At 41.5% G+C, this 17,350-nt stretch overlaps 1 protein-coding gene across 1 annotated transcript in view; it reads right to left on the bottom strand.

Moving 5' to 3' along the window:
• The window catches only part of Dnah14 (dynein axonemal heavy chain 14), a 277,305-nt gene that overhangs the window by 226,100 nt on the left and 33,855 nt on the right, over nt 1-17,350 (bottom strand). The window contains exons 4-8 of the mRNA XM_057769862.1: nt 10,962-11,099; nt 8,964-9,110; nt 6,553-6,680; nt 4,390-4,542; nt 1,847-1,962 (exon numbers count right to left, since the gene is read on the bottom strand). Coding sequence (XP_057625845.1) covers nt 1,847-1,962; nt 4,390-4,542; nt 6,553-6,680; nt 8,964-9,110; nt 10,962-11,099 — 682 coding nt within the window. The remainder of the gene's footprint in view (nt 1-1,846; nt 1,963-4,389; nt 4,543-6,552; nt 6,681-8,963; nt 9,111-10,961; nt 11,100-17,350) is intronic.

Below are 17,350 nucleotides of genomic sequence, written 5' to 3'. Positions count from 1 at the left end.
CTTGTACACCTGTCTAAAGTCCCCTCAGATCCTTAGTGAAGCTATCACATAAAATTTAACAAGTTAAAGTATTATTCAATTTGGATTGGAGCAGAGCTCTGTGTAAGAGCATATGCCTAGTAATGAGAGGTGCTACGGTTGATGCGTATATTTAAATATGTTTAATTTATACATTCAATATATTACATATTGCTATGTCTGTGCAAAAATATATGTATTTGTAATAAATAATTTGTATATGTTCTTTGTCTTTTACAAATAACAACAGACAACAAGGAAAAGCAAATATTAAAGAAATATTAAAGAAAAAATATAAACTGGTTGTTGTACAAACATTAAAAGAGCAACAGTGTAGTCCTTGACCCCCTGGCTCCTACAATCCTTTCCCCCCTGTCTTCTTCAGGATTCCCCAAATTCTGCCTAATGTTTGGCTGTGGCTCTGCCATCTGCTTCCATCAGTTGCTGGATGGAGCCTCTCTGATGACAATGGGTTAGGTACCAGTCTGGTCACAAAAGATGATCAAGTTCAGGCTATGTATCCACTATTGTTAGGAACCTTAGCTGGGGTCATCCTTGTAGATTCCTGGGGGACTCCCTTGTGTCAGATTTTTACCTGACCCTGAAAAGCTCCCTTTTCCAGTAGTCTCTTTAAGTACTCCCCTCCATGTTCCTCCCTTCCGACCTGATCATTCCTGCTTCCATCTCCACCTGCTCTCAGTTCACTCCCCTTCCCAGGGAGATCTGTGCACCCCCCCCCCCCCCCCCCCGTGTATCCTCCTTATTCCTAGTCTCTCTGGGTCTGTGAATTATAGCATAGTTTTAGGAGCCAGAGAAGTCAAGGGCTCCACACACAAAAAAAAAAAACTCATAGAATCAACTAACCTGGGCTCAGAGGGGCTCACAGAGACGGAACTCACAACCAGGGGCCTACTTGGGACTGACTCTCCTCTGCACAGATGTGACAGCTGTGCGGCTTGGTCCTCTTGTGGACTCCTAACAGTGGAGCAGGGGCTCTGACTCTTCTGCTGCCTCGTGGGACCATATTCCTCATACTGGGTTGCTTTACACAGCCTTAATTCAAGGGGGGGGGGGAGTTCTTAGTCTTACTGAAACTTGACATGCCATGTTTTGCTGATTTCCAAGTGAGGCCTGCTCTTTTCTGAATATAAAATGGAGGAGGAATAGATGGGGGGAAGGAAGGTGGAGGGTCTGGGAGGAGAGGAGGCAAACTCTGCCCAGGATGCAAAACAAACAAACAAACAAACAAATTTAATAGAATAATAAAAGAGCAACAGTGTCCATCCTATTGCACTGAGACAAGTGTGAAGCATCTTACAGCTTGGCAAAAATTTCAAGACAGAATTTGATTCAGTAACCTGCCCCACCCAGGGCCTCCACTCTTCTGTTTTCCTGTGTAATATTTTCAATCCCCTGCATCTTACACATTCATGTTTACTGTTCTTCATACACCTTAAATCAGAATTTTAGAGGCTAATTTATTTGTTCAATACAGTTTTCCAGCATCTAGAATAACTCTTTGCTTTTCTCGGATGCTCAATAGGTATTCATCAATACAAAAGGCATGAAGAAAAAGTAAACCCAATAGAGACTATTCAATTATGGTTGACAATAAAGCATCAGTTTTTGTAACATTTATCCAGAAAAGACTGAAAAAATTGTCCTTAAATGGTTGAAGTTCCTTAGTCTAAAACACACTTGTGGAACACCCACCCCATCCTGCTCCACATCCCATGAGCGGCAGCATTCTAGTGGGAGCAGATGCCATGGGCAACAGCTCTGACGACACAATCAAATACCAAGCGTTCGTTTCCTTTGCATCTCTTACCGGAAATTGTAAAATATCTTAAATTGCTGCAGTAGATAGAAGTAATGTCTTTCTGAAAGCCAGTCCAGGGTAGAGAGGTGCTCCACGTCTTCCATGCCAGTGCCTGTTTTAGTGACCTAGAATCACAAAGCACGAGCTGTGGCATCACTTCTATTTTCAAGACACCGAAGCTGTATTCACCTTCTACCCCCCTCTTCATCCACTTCATCTGTCCCCAAATCTGGCTTCCGTGTGCACATTGCCGCTACACTGGACACTTGCTCCTGCTTGCTCTCTTGTGTTCCTACAGAATGAACAGGGAAAACTTCCTCTCTATCCAGAGATATTTTTACTAATAACTTGATAAGCTTTCTGTCTCACAATTTTCATATTTAGTATCAATTGTTCTGGCATGGCTGAAGATGCCTGCCTTGCACAGGGAAGTCCTAGGCTCGTGGTCCTGCTCGAGCATACTGTTGAGTTGATTTCAGCTGGATCATTGGGAGAGCAGAAGAAAACAGCTGGTTATTAAACCAATGATCAAACTTTGTTAATCATAACTTTTGGCATCACGGTGCTAAGTATATAATGGAAAGATTTCTACATCTTGCCCTGAGGTTTCTAACAAATATGCCAATAAATGAATTCTTCATTGAGCCGGGGAGATAGCTCCGCTGGCAAAGTGCTTGTCACACAAGCATGAAGACCTGAGTTCAACCCCGGAACCCACATAAAATAACTGGATGTGGTGTTGTGCTCCTGTGATCCAGCACTGGGGAGCTGGAGAGAGGTGGCTCCCTGGGGCTTGCTAGTCAGCCAGGCTACTTACCTGGTGAGCACCAGGCCAGTGGGAGACTGTCTCCCCTATCGAAAAACACAAGGTGGATGGCTCCTGAAAGGCACCCAAGCTTCACACACACACACACACACACACACACACACACACACACACTCGAAATAGGTATTATTCCTATTACGCCAACAAATGCCTGTTTTCTAGTTTTCACTTTTAAAAAGCTATGTAAAATATTAATAAAACATTTAAGAGGTGAAAAACTCCTGCCAGCTAAATCCTTAAATTTGTACCAAAAGGAAGAAAACTTTTATTATTAAATAATTTTCTTCCAAGCTGTTTCTTAAACATTAACTTCTTGACTGGATTTCTCTAAACCACAAAGAGATAAATCATATTTTTCATATGTGCCTAAAATTAGATAAATGAATATAACCATATGTATATACATGCATATATAAATGAATTTCATGCCCTTCAGGAGACATAGACCTTTTTTTTTTAAAAAAAAAAAAAGCAGCATTAGGCAGGAGAAACCTCCTTTTGAATTGTTGGCCAGGGGAGACCAAGAGACTCTCAAAAAGATATAGGCTCTCATGGTTGCCTTGGTCTCCTCCCAAAGGTTGGAGATATGCCCCTATTGCTGAATCCAAGATTCAGGATTTGAGCTGCATCTGACCTGAAAGTCTCCTCCCTGAGGACTAGCTTCCACAGTGCCAGAAGGTGCTCTACACGCTGTTAAAGGAGAAAGCAATCAATAGTCCTACTGGGCTGGGACACCTATGAACCCCAACAATGCACCGCTTGGTATGATATCCCTAAAAGTGAAGTAGTGTCATTCATATCATGGTGACAACCAACAGCTCTCTAGTTAGACTTAGGGCCTATTTAACAGGAGAGAAAATGTACCTGTACTGGAAACCTAGCCAAATATCTATGACTAGTGAGGCAATGGATTTTAAAACAGGGGCTATGGTAGCCACTTGATTAGACCACACATTTCCTAGCTGCATTCTAAATATTTATCCTGTACCCATAGGCAGGTATAGCTCTCCCCCCACCTCCAGGAAGCGTCTCTCTGCAGCAGATAGAGAACACTGCAGAAAACCACAGCTGGTCAGAATGCAGGGACCAAGCGATTGGGGGTGTCCCATGCCAACGGATGCATCTACAGCACAACTCCTGCACCAAACCTAAGGCTCACTGTAGAGCCGGAAGACCAGGAAGTCTGCTCAGAGAGGATGGGTCCTAGGGATAACAGGGAAGCTACAGCCACGATACTGCAAAAATAGGGCTGCCTAAACAGGACCTGGACAAGGACATCACCAGTGGGGTGGAGGAATACTCATCAGGCCTCACCCTAGAAAAAGACCTCTAGGCACCTAACGAGCACTGAGGGAGGGAGAGTTAAAGGATACTAAGGAAAACAAGGTCATGAGTTTGAGAGGGAAGTAAGGGAAAACATGGGAGGGTTGAAGGGATGGGATATGGGAAGGATCGGACAGAGAAGTGGAAGGGGGAAAAGATATAATTCTATTTTAATTATAAATAAGTAAAAATGCTGCATTAAAAATAAGTCAAGTTGGTTGCTTTTATTCTCCTCTCTTATTATTATTATTTTTGACAGGGTCTCATTATATGTGCCGCAGGTTACAATGCCCCTGCTTCTTCTGCCCCCCACTGCTGGGATAGCAAGTGTACTTGACTGAACTGAACTGGGTATGATTTTCTGGGGTAATTCATAAAGCTGAGCATATGTATTTTACATTACCTTTGAGACAAATGAAGCGGTGACCATCCAAAATACTTTGCAATTTTTCGCTCTGTGGGCAGAGACTACTTGAAGGTCATACTCATTGAAGCCGCCTTTCGTGTTTTCCATAGGAAGGCAGTATACAAATTCACCATCATCTCTCAAAGGTTCCTCACAAGAAGAAGACACTTACTTTGACTAAAGTAATAATTAAATGACTAAACAGGCCCAGTGGGAAGAATGTGAAGACAGAATCAAAATAGGATAATACTAGTGAGGAAAATTAGCCTCAAACCATGCCTAATTCAAGTTCAATAAGATCAATCTCATAAACCATCCTCCTTAAACATGATACAGTGACAAGACATTGGAGATATTTATCCACATACTTGCTATGAACTCGATGATGACCTTGAGCAAGTGTGCCACATTCCATTCTGGATACAGCTAGCTTCTCATTTGCACCAGTCAGGATGGGGTCAGTACTCTACCAGCTGTAGAGAGCACTGGTAGTGGGTAGCACACAGCTAGCGGTGAGTGCTTTACATAACTATCTGAGCAACGATGCCTCTGACAACTTTAAAGAGACCAAGGCTTGATGCTTTTAAACATCACTGAGCACATGCAGAAAGCTCATAAACTCATGAAGTAACAAAAGAGGAGCTGAAAGCCACATGCGACTTTAATTCACACTTGGTGCTCCTACCGTAAGTGCCCAAGTTCCTGTCCCATTGATTTGGAAGTATTGAGAAGCTGAAAAAGTATTGAGCGTCCACTGAGAAAATGTAAAGTATAAATTCTAAAGCTGTTTTCTTTTAGTTTTAAAATGTGCACTTTTATCAATAAAAAAATTTAAGTCATACAAAAAATTTCAGAGTAGTTTTATTAAAAGAATAATTTCGTCATTGGTGATGGTCTCAAAAGCTACTGAATCAAGTGATTAAGCTGTTCCAGTTACTGTGGTTTTAGACTTTGGATTCAGTTTTATAGTGTTTCCATTGGTAGCTGTTTGCTTTCTTGTTTGGGCTCCAAAACAAGAAAGCAAACCTGTACTAATAAACCTTTAAAAAAAAAAAAACAAAAACACTTAATTCCTCAAATCAGAGGAAATGAGCTAACTTGAGTGACTGGCAGAGTCACGAGCTTCATTGTAGCTGATTGGCCAATTATGCAATTCTTGTTCTAATTCTATTTTCTAAGGTTATTTAGAAACTTAGTGTAGATAGAGTTATCAAGTCTTTTTTCATACAAATCAAGCACAATTCACAGAAAGATCCAAACACTCATGCACAGCTAGGGTTTTGTTTTGCACTTTTAAACACTGGGACTGCAATCTACCTGATGCTATGGCGTGTTCCTCTTCCATTTGACCTTCACAGCTCTCTAGAGTCATTCAGAGAGGGTAGAAACTTGCTCAAGACGAGCTAGTGGGTGGCCAGAGATTCAAAAGTGCACGAAGCCGATTTATGAGTGAACTTCCAGTCACCTTATGCTGACTATGATGATTTTTAGTCCTCAGAGTAACCATCTAGAGCAGGAATTGGCAAACCCTGGCCTGGGCCAGGTATCTGTTTTTATAAATAAAGTTTTATGGATAAACAGTCATTTGTCAGTCATTTGTTGTGTTCTGTGCACCAACAGTCTGTGCACAGGGGCAGGATGAGTGCTTCCTTGCAACAAAGCTCATATGACCTACGAAGACTAAAATACTTCTTATACGAGCCCAGGGTTTGGGGCACTGGTTCTTAACTATGTAGCCGTTTACTGAGAAAACAGGCAATTAGCCCCACGTTCACAGTTTCTTATTCCATTGGTCTAGTGTGAAGGTGAGAACATGGATTTCTGCTAAGTTTCTTAGATAAGTTCCTCTTACTTCTTTTTTTAAACTCACAGAGTGACATACACAGAGTTTGAGACAGATGGGGTACTTCTGTGAACTCACTTAGAAGAGGAAGAGATGGGGAACAGACAAGAGATGAACTGTAGACAAAACTGTCATGCTTATCTCTATTCTTTAAGTAGGTGAAATAAATTATGCTGAGATGTTTTTATATTTTCCAACAATTATTGTAATGCATTATTAATTAGCTTTGATGTGATATCTACAATGAGTTAATAAAGGTCAAGATAGTTTCAAAATTTAATTTCTAATAGTTGAAATTGCATGGGATAGGATCTCACCTTTAGACTGCACTTCTGAAGGGCAATCTTAGGACGGTATTTCAAACTATGTGGAAATACTGGAGTTTTCCATTGGAGCTTTTCTCTTAGCCTAATAATATGTTTTATGGCATCGAGCTCTTCTGGTTCTGGTGGGAAAAGTTTTTTAAAGTTCAATGTAAGTGCAAGTATAGGTATCATTTAGTAATAATGTACACTACTACAAATATTTCTATAAGTAGCAAAGTGAAATGGTAAGTAAGAGAAGTGAACACTGTGAATTAAAGAAGAATCAGTAGCACTAAACTAAGCTTTAACAGAGGCTCAGAAGGAAACCTAATATTCATCTGCTTAAGAAAGATATCACACCTTGCACATACATGTGCACATACACCTGTTTGCACACTTGTGCACTCCCACATGAGCACGTACATACATGTACCACAAACACATAACAAGGAAGGTGGAAATAACTACATATAAACATGAAACTCTCCTAGTGGTCTATCCACTAGGTCTTTAGGAATAAGGAATATAATGTCCGAGCTTACTTAGCTCTTGCTTTGCTTGAAAAGCTTTCCAACACTGAATTGTATTTGTAGATAAGAAGATCATAAGTAAACTATGAATAGTGACAAGAAAGAAAGGCAGGTGTCACAAAGGGTTTAACTACATGATCAGAGATTATAAGCCACAGGAGATACTAGAACAAGGCCAGTCAAAGCCTTTCTTAATTGAGGCATAGGAGGCTCAGAAGCAAAGGATCGGAGGAAGTGATGTGGGTTGGAAACATTCTTCCTAAGGACAGACACTTCCTAAACTCCTTGCAAACCATGTTTCTTGATCTCTTTGCTGGCAGTTAATAATTTCATGCTTCTTGACACAATCTACATGTTTTGTTTTTGCTTCTATTTTCCATGCTATTCAGACTACCCCTTAATCTTCATTTTATAGTTTTTTAGTTTTTAAATTAAGTTTCAAAGTGTACATATTTATAGAGCACAACATGATAGTTCAGTACATATATGTGACATATCAGACATGCCATTACCATAATGATCAGACCAGTCATCACCAGTCCCCTCTCCTAAAACACTTCTCAGCGTTGGGAACCTTCAAACTCCTCTGCAGATCTTCAGAAAATGTCAAGTTTTGTGACTCACACTCCCTCCATTTCCCTCCTCTGTGCTGTTCTTCACCACGACTGGATGTTAACTTACACCAGTTTTTACAAATGCTTTGCTTATTTAAATCTCCTTGCCGACTAGTGCTGCATGGCAATCTCCACACACTTGATTACATGTTATACCTTTTTGCTGTGACTATTCAGATAGCTGCTCTTTTGTTAACTGGCAGATGGCCCTTGAGGTTTTGTTTTTTGAAAGCACACAAGACGTGCCAGCAATCTGAAAGTGTTATTCTGTATCTCAGGTCTACCAGAAGTCATGCATGGCATCTGAACAAAATAATTTCTCTCCTAAGAATCACACGGAACTTGCACTATTTTATAAAACAACACTAGAATTAAAATGAAAACTCTTCAATGTTTCCTCAAAGCCAGGAAAAGAGACTAGAATAAATCTGCTGGCAAGATAAACTCTGACACAATGCACTAACCACCCAGAAGAAGACAGTCCATCATCCTTCTGACTAGCAGAAGTCTCGGGACCTCTGGAACTCAGTGGATGCTGAATACTGATGCGGGTTTTCTGCTGAGATACTGAGAACCCTGGATGTTCCCGTGTGAATAAGGGGTTCTGATGATAAACCCACCTCTGGGTTGTGGTGTTCCAGTAAGAAACAGGAAAGTTTCCTTTATACAATTTATGACATTAAAATAGTGATTTCAAATATAAAGAAAGTATCGAAACATTCATGGGGGGAAACGTTTCAACTATTTGGGCATTCAATCTTTGTATCAGACAAAGATATAAATCTCAGATCTAATCAGTGCAGACCTGTAATCCCAGAGTTTGAGGCAGGAGGATCTTTATTTCAAAACCAGCCTGAACTAGTGAGTCTTTGTTTAAGAAAACTAAAGGCTGACAATACAGAGAGGTGGGAGAGCACTTGCCTAGCCTGTGCAAGGCCCTGCATCAACACCTGCAAGCCCCCACCCACACATACACAACATACAAGTTTCACTAGAAACATAAAACAAAGCTATAATTTGTCTTGCATGGATTGCCAAAACTAAAATCTGAGAATATCTTTAGTAAGAACATAATCATTGACTACATTGTCAATTTTAATGCTATTGTAAATTTCAAAAATAATTTAAAAATTGGCAGTTTTTAAAGGTACCAAACATGCAAGACTCAGCCAGACATTTTCTCTTCCATAAAGTCAGTGTCCAACATAAGGACAGAAACCACGAGAAAGCTTGCCAGCGTGTGTGGCTTCCTTCAAACCGGCGCAAGCCTGCAGCATACCTGTCCTGTCATATGATTCAAGCCGGGCTTTCTCCGCTTTTGTCTTAGTACAAGTTTGTTCCTTTTTGACTTTTGATTTCCTTTTCTTGGGGACAATTAATTCTGAAGCCACTGCATGCTGTTGATCAAACCTTTCTTCAAGGTAATCTGCGAGGAAAACCATTATGAACCGAGTATCTACTGAGAACTCTAATAATACCATAGTAAAAACTTCACAGACCGCACAGCTATTATATGAGGAGCACATGCTGAGCCAAGGGACCTGGGTTCACAGGAATGCGGGTCACTCTTCCGCGTTTTCCTTTGTAAGTTGCATGCTTGCCTTTTCTTCTGGACCTTTGAAACAAGGAGGTAAAGCGTGGGAGGGCTATAAATAGCCACTGGCCTCGCCTAGAGGGGGCCCTTAATTAACCAGGCTGCCATTAGGCCTCTTGGGAAAGAGGTTAACGACAGTGGTGACTTTTCTAACGACCTCATCCTTTCCGTCTTCCACACTCCACCTGTTGTCACAGTGAGGCACAGACACTTCTAAGTTGGCTAGCATCACTAAAGCCTTGGCTAAGGTGAATGTTGGTTGCTCTGCTTGATCATTTTATTAATATAGCACATCTTTGGAGTATGAATGGATGCTCACGGGAGATAAATCTTTTAATTAACTTTCACTTGGGACTGAGCACAGAACATATTTAAATATGAATGCAGAAGAGTAAAAAGGGCATTGCTCGTATTTCTATGATTTCCTTTACTGGCGGGTCACATGTAGAAGACTGGGAAGATTACTGACAAAAGGGCTCTTTAGAAGCAATTTCATTTGTTCTCTCATATTTAACAGAAGCGTATGCAGCAAAAGCACTGAGCTACAACCTCGTCCGGGACAAAATCCCGTAACTACAAGCAAAACAGATGAGCGCAGATGAGATCAGTCCGTGTCCTCCTGTCCCCACTTCGGGGGACTTGTCTGCTCGGAGGAGACTCAGAAGTTCACCCTTTCCAAGTAATCAAATGTTGAGAGGTAGTGAGGTTTTGAATTTTGGAGGAGGATGAGGAGCTAAGGAGGAGGAACCACGAGACAGCAGACGCTTTGCTTGGCTGATGGACAAGGGAAGGCTGGTTTTCCGGGATGGTTAGAGGAGACAGAGTTGTACGCTGCAGCTACTCCCTAGGGACGCTCTCTCACACGGCAGCTGCTTACAGTCTCAAGCTCCATATCGCCCAGATTGGAAAGTGGGTTTGTTTTCCGTATCACTCCCCACTCGCCACTTCCAAAACAATTTGTACCCTTTAAGAATAAAGATCCTACTCCTTTGAAGTTCCTGAATTTTGCTACATCATACACTCCAGCGTTTCACTGTAGCTTTGGCTCCACAGAAGGCCGCCTTCTCCATTTCAGTGTTCCTAAGCCGAGACCTGTTTGATGCTATGTCCTTCTGTTACATCCCAGATCTCCCCAAATTTCTACAACTCAACCACTAACATTTTGGTGTGGGAGGTCCTTTGTCTATGTGTTGCTTTTATTGGTTAATAAATAAAGAAAACTGACTTGGCCTATAGTATGGGAAGAGGAAGGCAGAGTGAGGGAGAAGCCATGGAGCCGCTGGAGACAGATGATGGGAATTTTACCGTAAGCCACAGCCTCATGGCAATACACAGATTAATATAAATGGGTTAAAATAAGATGTAAGAGCCAATAAGAAGCTAGAACTAATGAGTCAAGCAGTGATTTAAATAATAAAGTTTCTATGTGATTATTTCGGTGCTAAGTGGCCATGAACAAACCAGTGGCCTTCATACAATAGCATTTAAGCAACTATAGGTCATATCTACAACACAAAAGGAATTGTGTTTGTTTATTTTACAGATTACCTACAACAACTACAATTCAACAGTATGTAGTTGCTCCACGTGTGACTATGGTACATTATACTGTGTGTCATCATCTGCTCTCTGTTCTTTCAGCTTGCTCTGCACCCCCCCCAACACGGCTACCTGTCCCCTCACCAGTATGTCCACTCTTTTGCTCCACACTCTTATCACCCCTCAGTTTTCCACCTTTCTCTTCAGCCACGTCAGCTAATGCCCTTACACGTACCCTTGCCAATGTCGTAAACTGTCTTGTCACATCTCCACATCTCAGTGCTGTTAGGTAAAGTTTCTTGGCAAAGCGGGTTTGACAACGGCACAGACTCATTGTAATGAACCATACATACACGGACCCTGAACACAAGCCATGGATTCTATTGCTGCTTCATCAATTTGTTCTTCCTCTTGCCAGATAATTTTTCTCCACGCTCCTCACACTTGGAAACAGACTCCATCTTCCAGCCTCCATTTTTCAATTCTACCTTTGCTTCTTGGCTAACGAGAGTGCTGGGTTTTGGATAGCAATCTCTTCACTTCAACACTGACACACAAACAAAGCACTGGCACCCTGCCCAAGGTTACCTCCGATTTAGTAAAGGAGGCGCCTGGCTTTCCTGCCACCCACGCGAGTCCTTTCCATCTTTTATTTACACTTCTTCCTTAACATCTGCACTCCTGCTATCTTCTTCTGCGTGTACCTCCACACTGCATCCATTCTCGGACCACACCCCAGTCATCACTAATGCCATCTCTTCAAAGACAAACTTCTCAAGAGCTGCAAATGGCCACTGCCTTATTTCTTCACCTATCATCCAGTCTTCGTCTCCTGCACTCTTGGAAATCCCACCAAAATGGCACTCAAGTGACCACACTGTTGAGGTCATTTTGCTCAATGGACATTTTCCTGTCCTGGTTTTACTAGTGTGTAAGTGGCGATCCATGTTTTATTCAATTTTTTTTCTAGAAGGTGACCCGAGAGAGGCTCACATTTTGTACCACTGGCGGCACTAGGACTTGCCACATAGATCTGGTTGGCCTTAAACTTGCGGCAACCATACTGTTTCTGTCTTCCGAGTGCCAGGATTACAGGGGTGACTACCATTCCTAACTCCAATTCTTTCTTATACAATTACTTCCCACTGATTTCTATGACATCACAAACCCATTTCTTTATCACCCAGGTCAGCCTCAAGCTGACCAATTCCATATCCTTTGCATCTGACCTTTTTCTGGCTCATAATTGCTAGACATTTTCCCTAAGGAACCTCACTGTGGCCATGGCTTAAACTTCCAGTTTTAGGATTACCCAAGTACATCATCTCAGGCCTGATACTTCAGAGCTCCTGGATCACATTCAGCGGTCTCCTCAACATCTTTGGGATGAGCCAAAGGTATTCTCAACTTTATATGTCCAAAATTCAAACTCACAGCCTCTTCCTCAGACCCCACAGATCTTGTGTGAGATTTCCTATTTTAGTATATGGTACCTCCTAGTAATCACATTTAAAAAGCTAGAATCCTCAGAACCATCTTCAACACCTCCGGTTCTCTCCGATCCACCAGCATGACTGACAAGAATATTTAGAGTCTGCTAACTGGTCTCCCTCAGTCAATTCTTGTTCTTTAATCTGTAGTCTTTTCAAAATGGTAAATAGGATCACATTAACTCCTTGCTTAACAGCTGGCAATGGTGGGCCACACCTTTAATCCCATCACTTGGAAGGCAGAGGCAGGTGGGTTTGATTTGAGGCCATCCTGATATACACAGCAAGGTCCAGACTAGCCAAAGCTACAAAGTGAGACTTGGGTCTTAGAAAACAGGATCAGGGTGGGAGGGTACCCTGGAGAGATGGCTCAGCAGTTGAGAGCACACACTGCTCAGGTTGAGGGGCCTAAGTTTGATTCCCAGCACCCTCATCTAGTGGCTCCCAACTGTCTGTAACTCCAGCTCATGGGTATTCCATCTCTTCTGTGGACTCCTGCACTCCTTCACATACACGTTCCCACACCCAGACCCATACACATATTTAAAAGTAAAGACACCAAAAATAAAAATAAAACTCCCCAGACCAACAATCTAAAACACCTTTCTATTGTTCTTATCTTCCAGGCTCACAAACACTGTAGCCTGGATGCCATGTCCTCAGTTTCCAAGTCTTGAATTCCTATGCAGCTCACATTTCTATCCTCTTTTTCCTGAGGAAGATAGCAAAAAGATCAAATTCAAACAATCTGCCCAAAGAATGCCTGGAATTTCGGCTCTTAGATCCCTTCAGGAAACCAACCCACTGATCTTCAGGCAGAAGTGACAATTGGAGGAGTGACCTAAGAGTTGATTGGAGCTGTCTAGGTGACAAGGACAACAATGGCCATTGTAAGGTCTAATTTTAGACAGGAAAGGGACACTGATTTTGACACACTGGAAATGGAATAGAAAGCAGAGAAAACTCTCATCTAAGAAATTGAAGAAGGCACCGGAGAGATAGAGAAACAGTTCAGTTGGTGAAGTGCTTGCTGCGTATGGTGGTTTGAAAGAAAATGGCCTTAAAGGTAGTGACACCATTAGGAGATGTGACTTTGTTGGAGTAGGTGTGGCCTTGTTGGAGGAAGTGTGTCACTGTGGGGGTGGGCTCTGAGATCTCCTCTGCTCAAGCTACTCCCAGTGTTGCAGACCACTTCCTGATCAAGATGTAGCTCCTTTTCTACTCTAAGCTCCTTCTCCAGCACCATATCTGTCTGCACACTGCCATGTCCCACCGGGATGATAATGGACCGAACCTCTGAACTGTAAACCACCACAATGAATGCTTTCCTTTGTAAGAGTTGCTGTGGTCATGGTGTCTCTTCACAGCAATAGGAACCCTAACTAAGACACAGCTGAAGCATGGAGACCTGAGCTCACTCTCCAGAACCCATGAAAGAAGAATCGTGTGTAATTATACTTGCAATCCTTTGAGGAAGAGGAGACAGGAGAATGCCTGAGGCTAGGTGGCCACTCAGCCAAGCCTACTTATCCAGTGCCAAGCCAGTGAGAATGACCTTGTTTCAAACAGTAGATAGTATCTGAGAAGTGACAGCTAATGTTGTCTTTTGGTCTTTTCATGTATCTGTTCTCATGTGCACATACTCTCACACAGCAGTGCACATGCACACACACACACACACACACTGGTGCATATGCACACACACAGTCACACATACATACACAGGTACATACGCACACATACACCCACAAACACATAGTGGTGCATATGCACACACACAATCAAGAGAAATGAAAGAAAGTTACCACAATTCTACAGAATGGGGGAGTGAAACAGAGGTTATTCTATTTTTCAATGATTTCTGAGGATTTAGCCATGAGGACAAGTCTTCTCTGTAGAGTAGAGGAGGACAGAGCAGGTGAGGAATAAAGTTCAGGGATGGAGTGAGGCAGAAAATCTGGATCACTCTGTCAAGAATACTGATCCTGTAGTGGTGACTCCTGGAAGGAACATGGGTCTCAAGATATTCCTGTTTGGGGTTCTGTTTTTAAAGAAGGCCATGCACACAGCACTCCATGGGCTTACTGGCTTAGCGGACACAGCAGAGAGGAATTCTACAAGGCAGCTATCTGGGGCACTGCAAGCAGACCTGAGCTTATCAACCAGGGGCGTGGAAGAGCTACACAGAGAGAACTCGGTAGTTAAAAACTGACACACTGGATGTGGTAGAATTTGAACAAAGACAATGGAATACTTAAAACAGGCGGTATGCAGAGCAACTGGGACACTAGGAGTTATGGGTCAGTGAGAGAAAGAGGAAGACAGGGAAGGATGAAACAGCCAGAAAGCAAAGAAGACTTAAGAAAATACTGATGTATTTTAAGGTGATCATAATTAAAGAGATTAATGATGTCATGCATTCTTGGTGGTGGCAGGGGCATGTCTGTTGTTTTATCATTATCTGTATCGGTACTTAAATTAGGATGGTTTTAAGAAGGCTCTCACATCAGGAGGCATCTCCACTTGCTGTGCCTTGTGGAATTAGTTCAGCATCAAAGCTCCAATTTTGAAAGAAAGCACTACAGTTAAAGAACATATAAATGCCATACCTGGATAGTAATCCTGGGAGCTCCCCTCTGCTCCCTCTGATTTCAAGGACATGGAGGACGTTCGCATCACTGCGGCCTCAGCTGGTTGGTTCTTTGATGATGTGCCATCTTTGCACCTTTGATCTTCATGGCTTAAATATCTAAGAGGACAAAATAATAATAATAATAATATCTGCATACTATTTCAAGCCTCATAGCTGTAACTAACACAGATTCTTTGGTTTAACCGATGACATGGTTAACGCTATAATTTAAGATTAATAGTGTGTTTTATAACAGCATCACATCTATTCTTTTAAGCGGTGTTTTGCTAGATATTTGAAAAGCAAAACAACCATTTACATAAAAATAATTAATGCTAACAGGTTTCAACATAAAATAATAAATAGTATGCACTATCATTGGCAATTTAAAGCTTGACGTAAGTTTTTGAAAAGGAAGGAATACCACCTATTAGGTTAGTGGTATAAAAATTCCATACTCCTATACTGCCTTCCTTCATGAAGCCAACAAGAAACAGCCCATCCATATTGATTACACATGTTGGGGAAGACTTTATAAGAGAATCCAAAGTCAGTGACTTCAGTTGACTTAGGCAGTGGGCAGACTTGTAAGACAGAGGAAATGTGGGAAAGCCTTAGATGTATCTCTCAGGCCGGGGAGACATGGGTCTACTGCTGTAGTAGACAAAGACAATGACATGGAAAAGAAGGTGAGAGTCAAGGGCACACAGCACAGGTTCCGGGAACTTATTTTTCCGTGTGTTGTTAGGTATTTTATGGCCTTTCCCTCTGAGCACTTTCTGAGTCCCCATTTTGTTATAAATGTCTTGAAATGTTGCCTCTTCATTGGAAGGTCTACTGTAGCCTTTAGTCTGTTATTTATGAACTTTGGACGGCAATCCTTGGTCACTTTATATAGTGGACTTGGACTTTCACATTTTAAAATAATGTAAGAAACCCAGTACTTAGCTTCAATAGAATTGGCCTATCTTGTCCTTTATGGTTAGTTTTGAAGTCTTAGGACATCTAACCTTACCCAAGGTGATTATGAAACTCTTACGTGTTTTCCTAATGGTTTTAAAGCTTTGCCTTTCACAGTCCTTTAATGCATGACTTCGTGGGTTAGTCGTAGTCTTGCCTTAATTCATGAGAAAACAGTACAAGTTGCAGGCTCTGAGCTGACCCACAGGCCTTGTCTTAGAACTACAGAACCATCAGAGCACCGTTAGTTACAGCTGTCAGAGTGTCGTTAGCACCTCTACCCTTCCTCTCACAAGACGGTTTTTGGATTTTCTTTTCAGAAGGGTTTTTTAGTGGATATTTCTAATTGTTTGGGAGATTTTCCTAGTTACCTGGTTACTAACATACAATGTAATTAGTACATCATGTCCATCATGACTTTCTATGCTCACTTTGTAATTGTTCCACATCATGTGGTAGAGCACTTGTCTGCTGCAGTTGTTGGGGGGGCAACAACTCACCCTTTGCGTGTCTCCATCTACTTTAAAACCAGGGTGCTAATTTGGTTGTTTCTATCTTCTATTGCAGCACTGGGATGACAGGCCCACAACACTGTGCCTGGCTGTCAAGTGAATGCCTTAATCATAAAGTTACTGCTTATTTATCTTTCCTTTTGCTTTTAGCGACTTCTCGTCTGGCAGGTAATACCTTCTTTTGTCATTGATGCTACAATAATGTCTCTGTCTCACATGTTTTCCATCCTTCTCTTTTTGATCTATTGGGATGTTCTTATACTTTTCAGGATGTTTCCATAATATACATTTTAGCTGTATCCAGTTTGACAATTCAAAATTATTTTAAACTACTTTGAACTAGTTTCCCTTCAGATTGTACCTTTTTACTAAGAACTCAGTCATTTTTTATTTATTGTTATTAGAAACATACTTTAGATTTATTGAGAACATTTCATTTTGTTAACCATGCATCCCCCTTCATCTTCTACTTCCTATTTTGACTATATTTCTGATATTATGTTTTCATTTTATTTATTTATTTAAATCCACCTGCCTCTGCCCCCTGAATACTGGGATTAAAGGTGTGCACCACCATGCCAGGCTTGATGCTATTTCTTTTTCGATGAATGTTAGGATTTTTAACTTCTAAAATTGATTAATTACTCTGTTTCTCTTGTGAGAGCTCTAAGATTGTTGGTGAACTTTTACATTTGTGTTGTCTGTTCCTTCCACACTTATGAGAATTTTTTGTATTTCACTTGTGTTATGAAACCTTCCTCATGGTCAAGCACTGCTCATCTTCAATAATGTGATTATTCAGCAGTGGGCTGGGCCTGAAAGATCGCCTGAACATACGATCAGGGTTAGAGCGACACAAGAAGGTATTACCTGGGTCTGTCCAAGTTTTCTGAAATCCAGATCCCTCAACAAATCTCCATGTGACATTTTGAAACTAAC

This window comes from Chionomys nivalis, chromosome 5 (genome assembly GCF_950005125.1).
Source record: "Chionomys nivalis chromosome 5, mChiNiv1.1, whole genome shotgun sequence".
Lineage (NCBI taxonomy): Eukaryota > Metazoa > Chordata > Mammalia > Rodentia > Cricetidae > Chionomys > Chionomys nivalis.
This window is presented reverse-complemented; position numbering and strand designations above follow the sequence as displayed.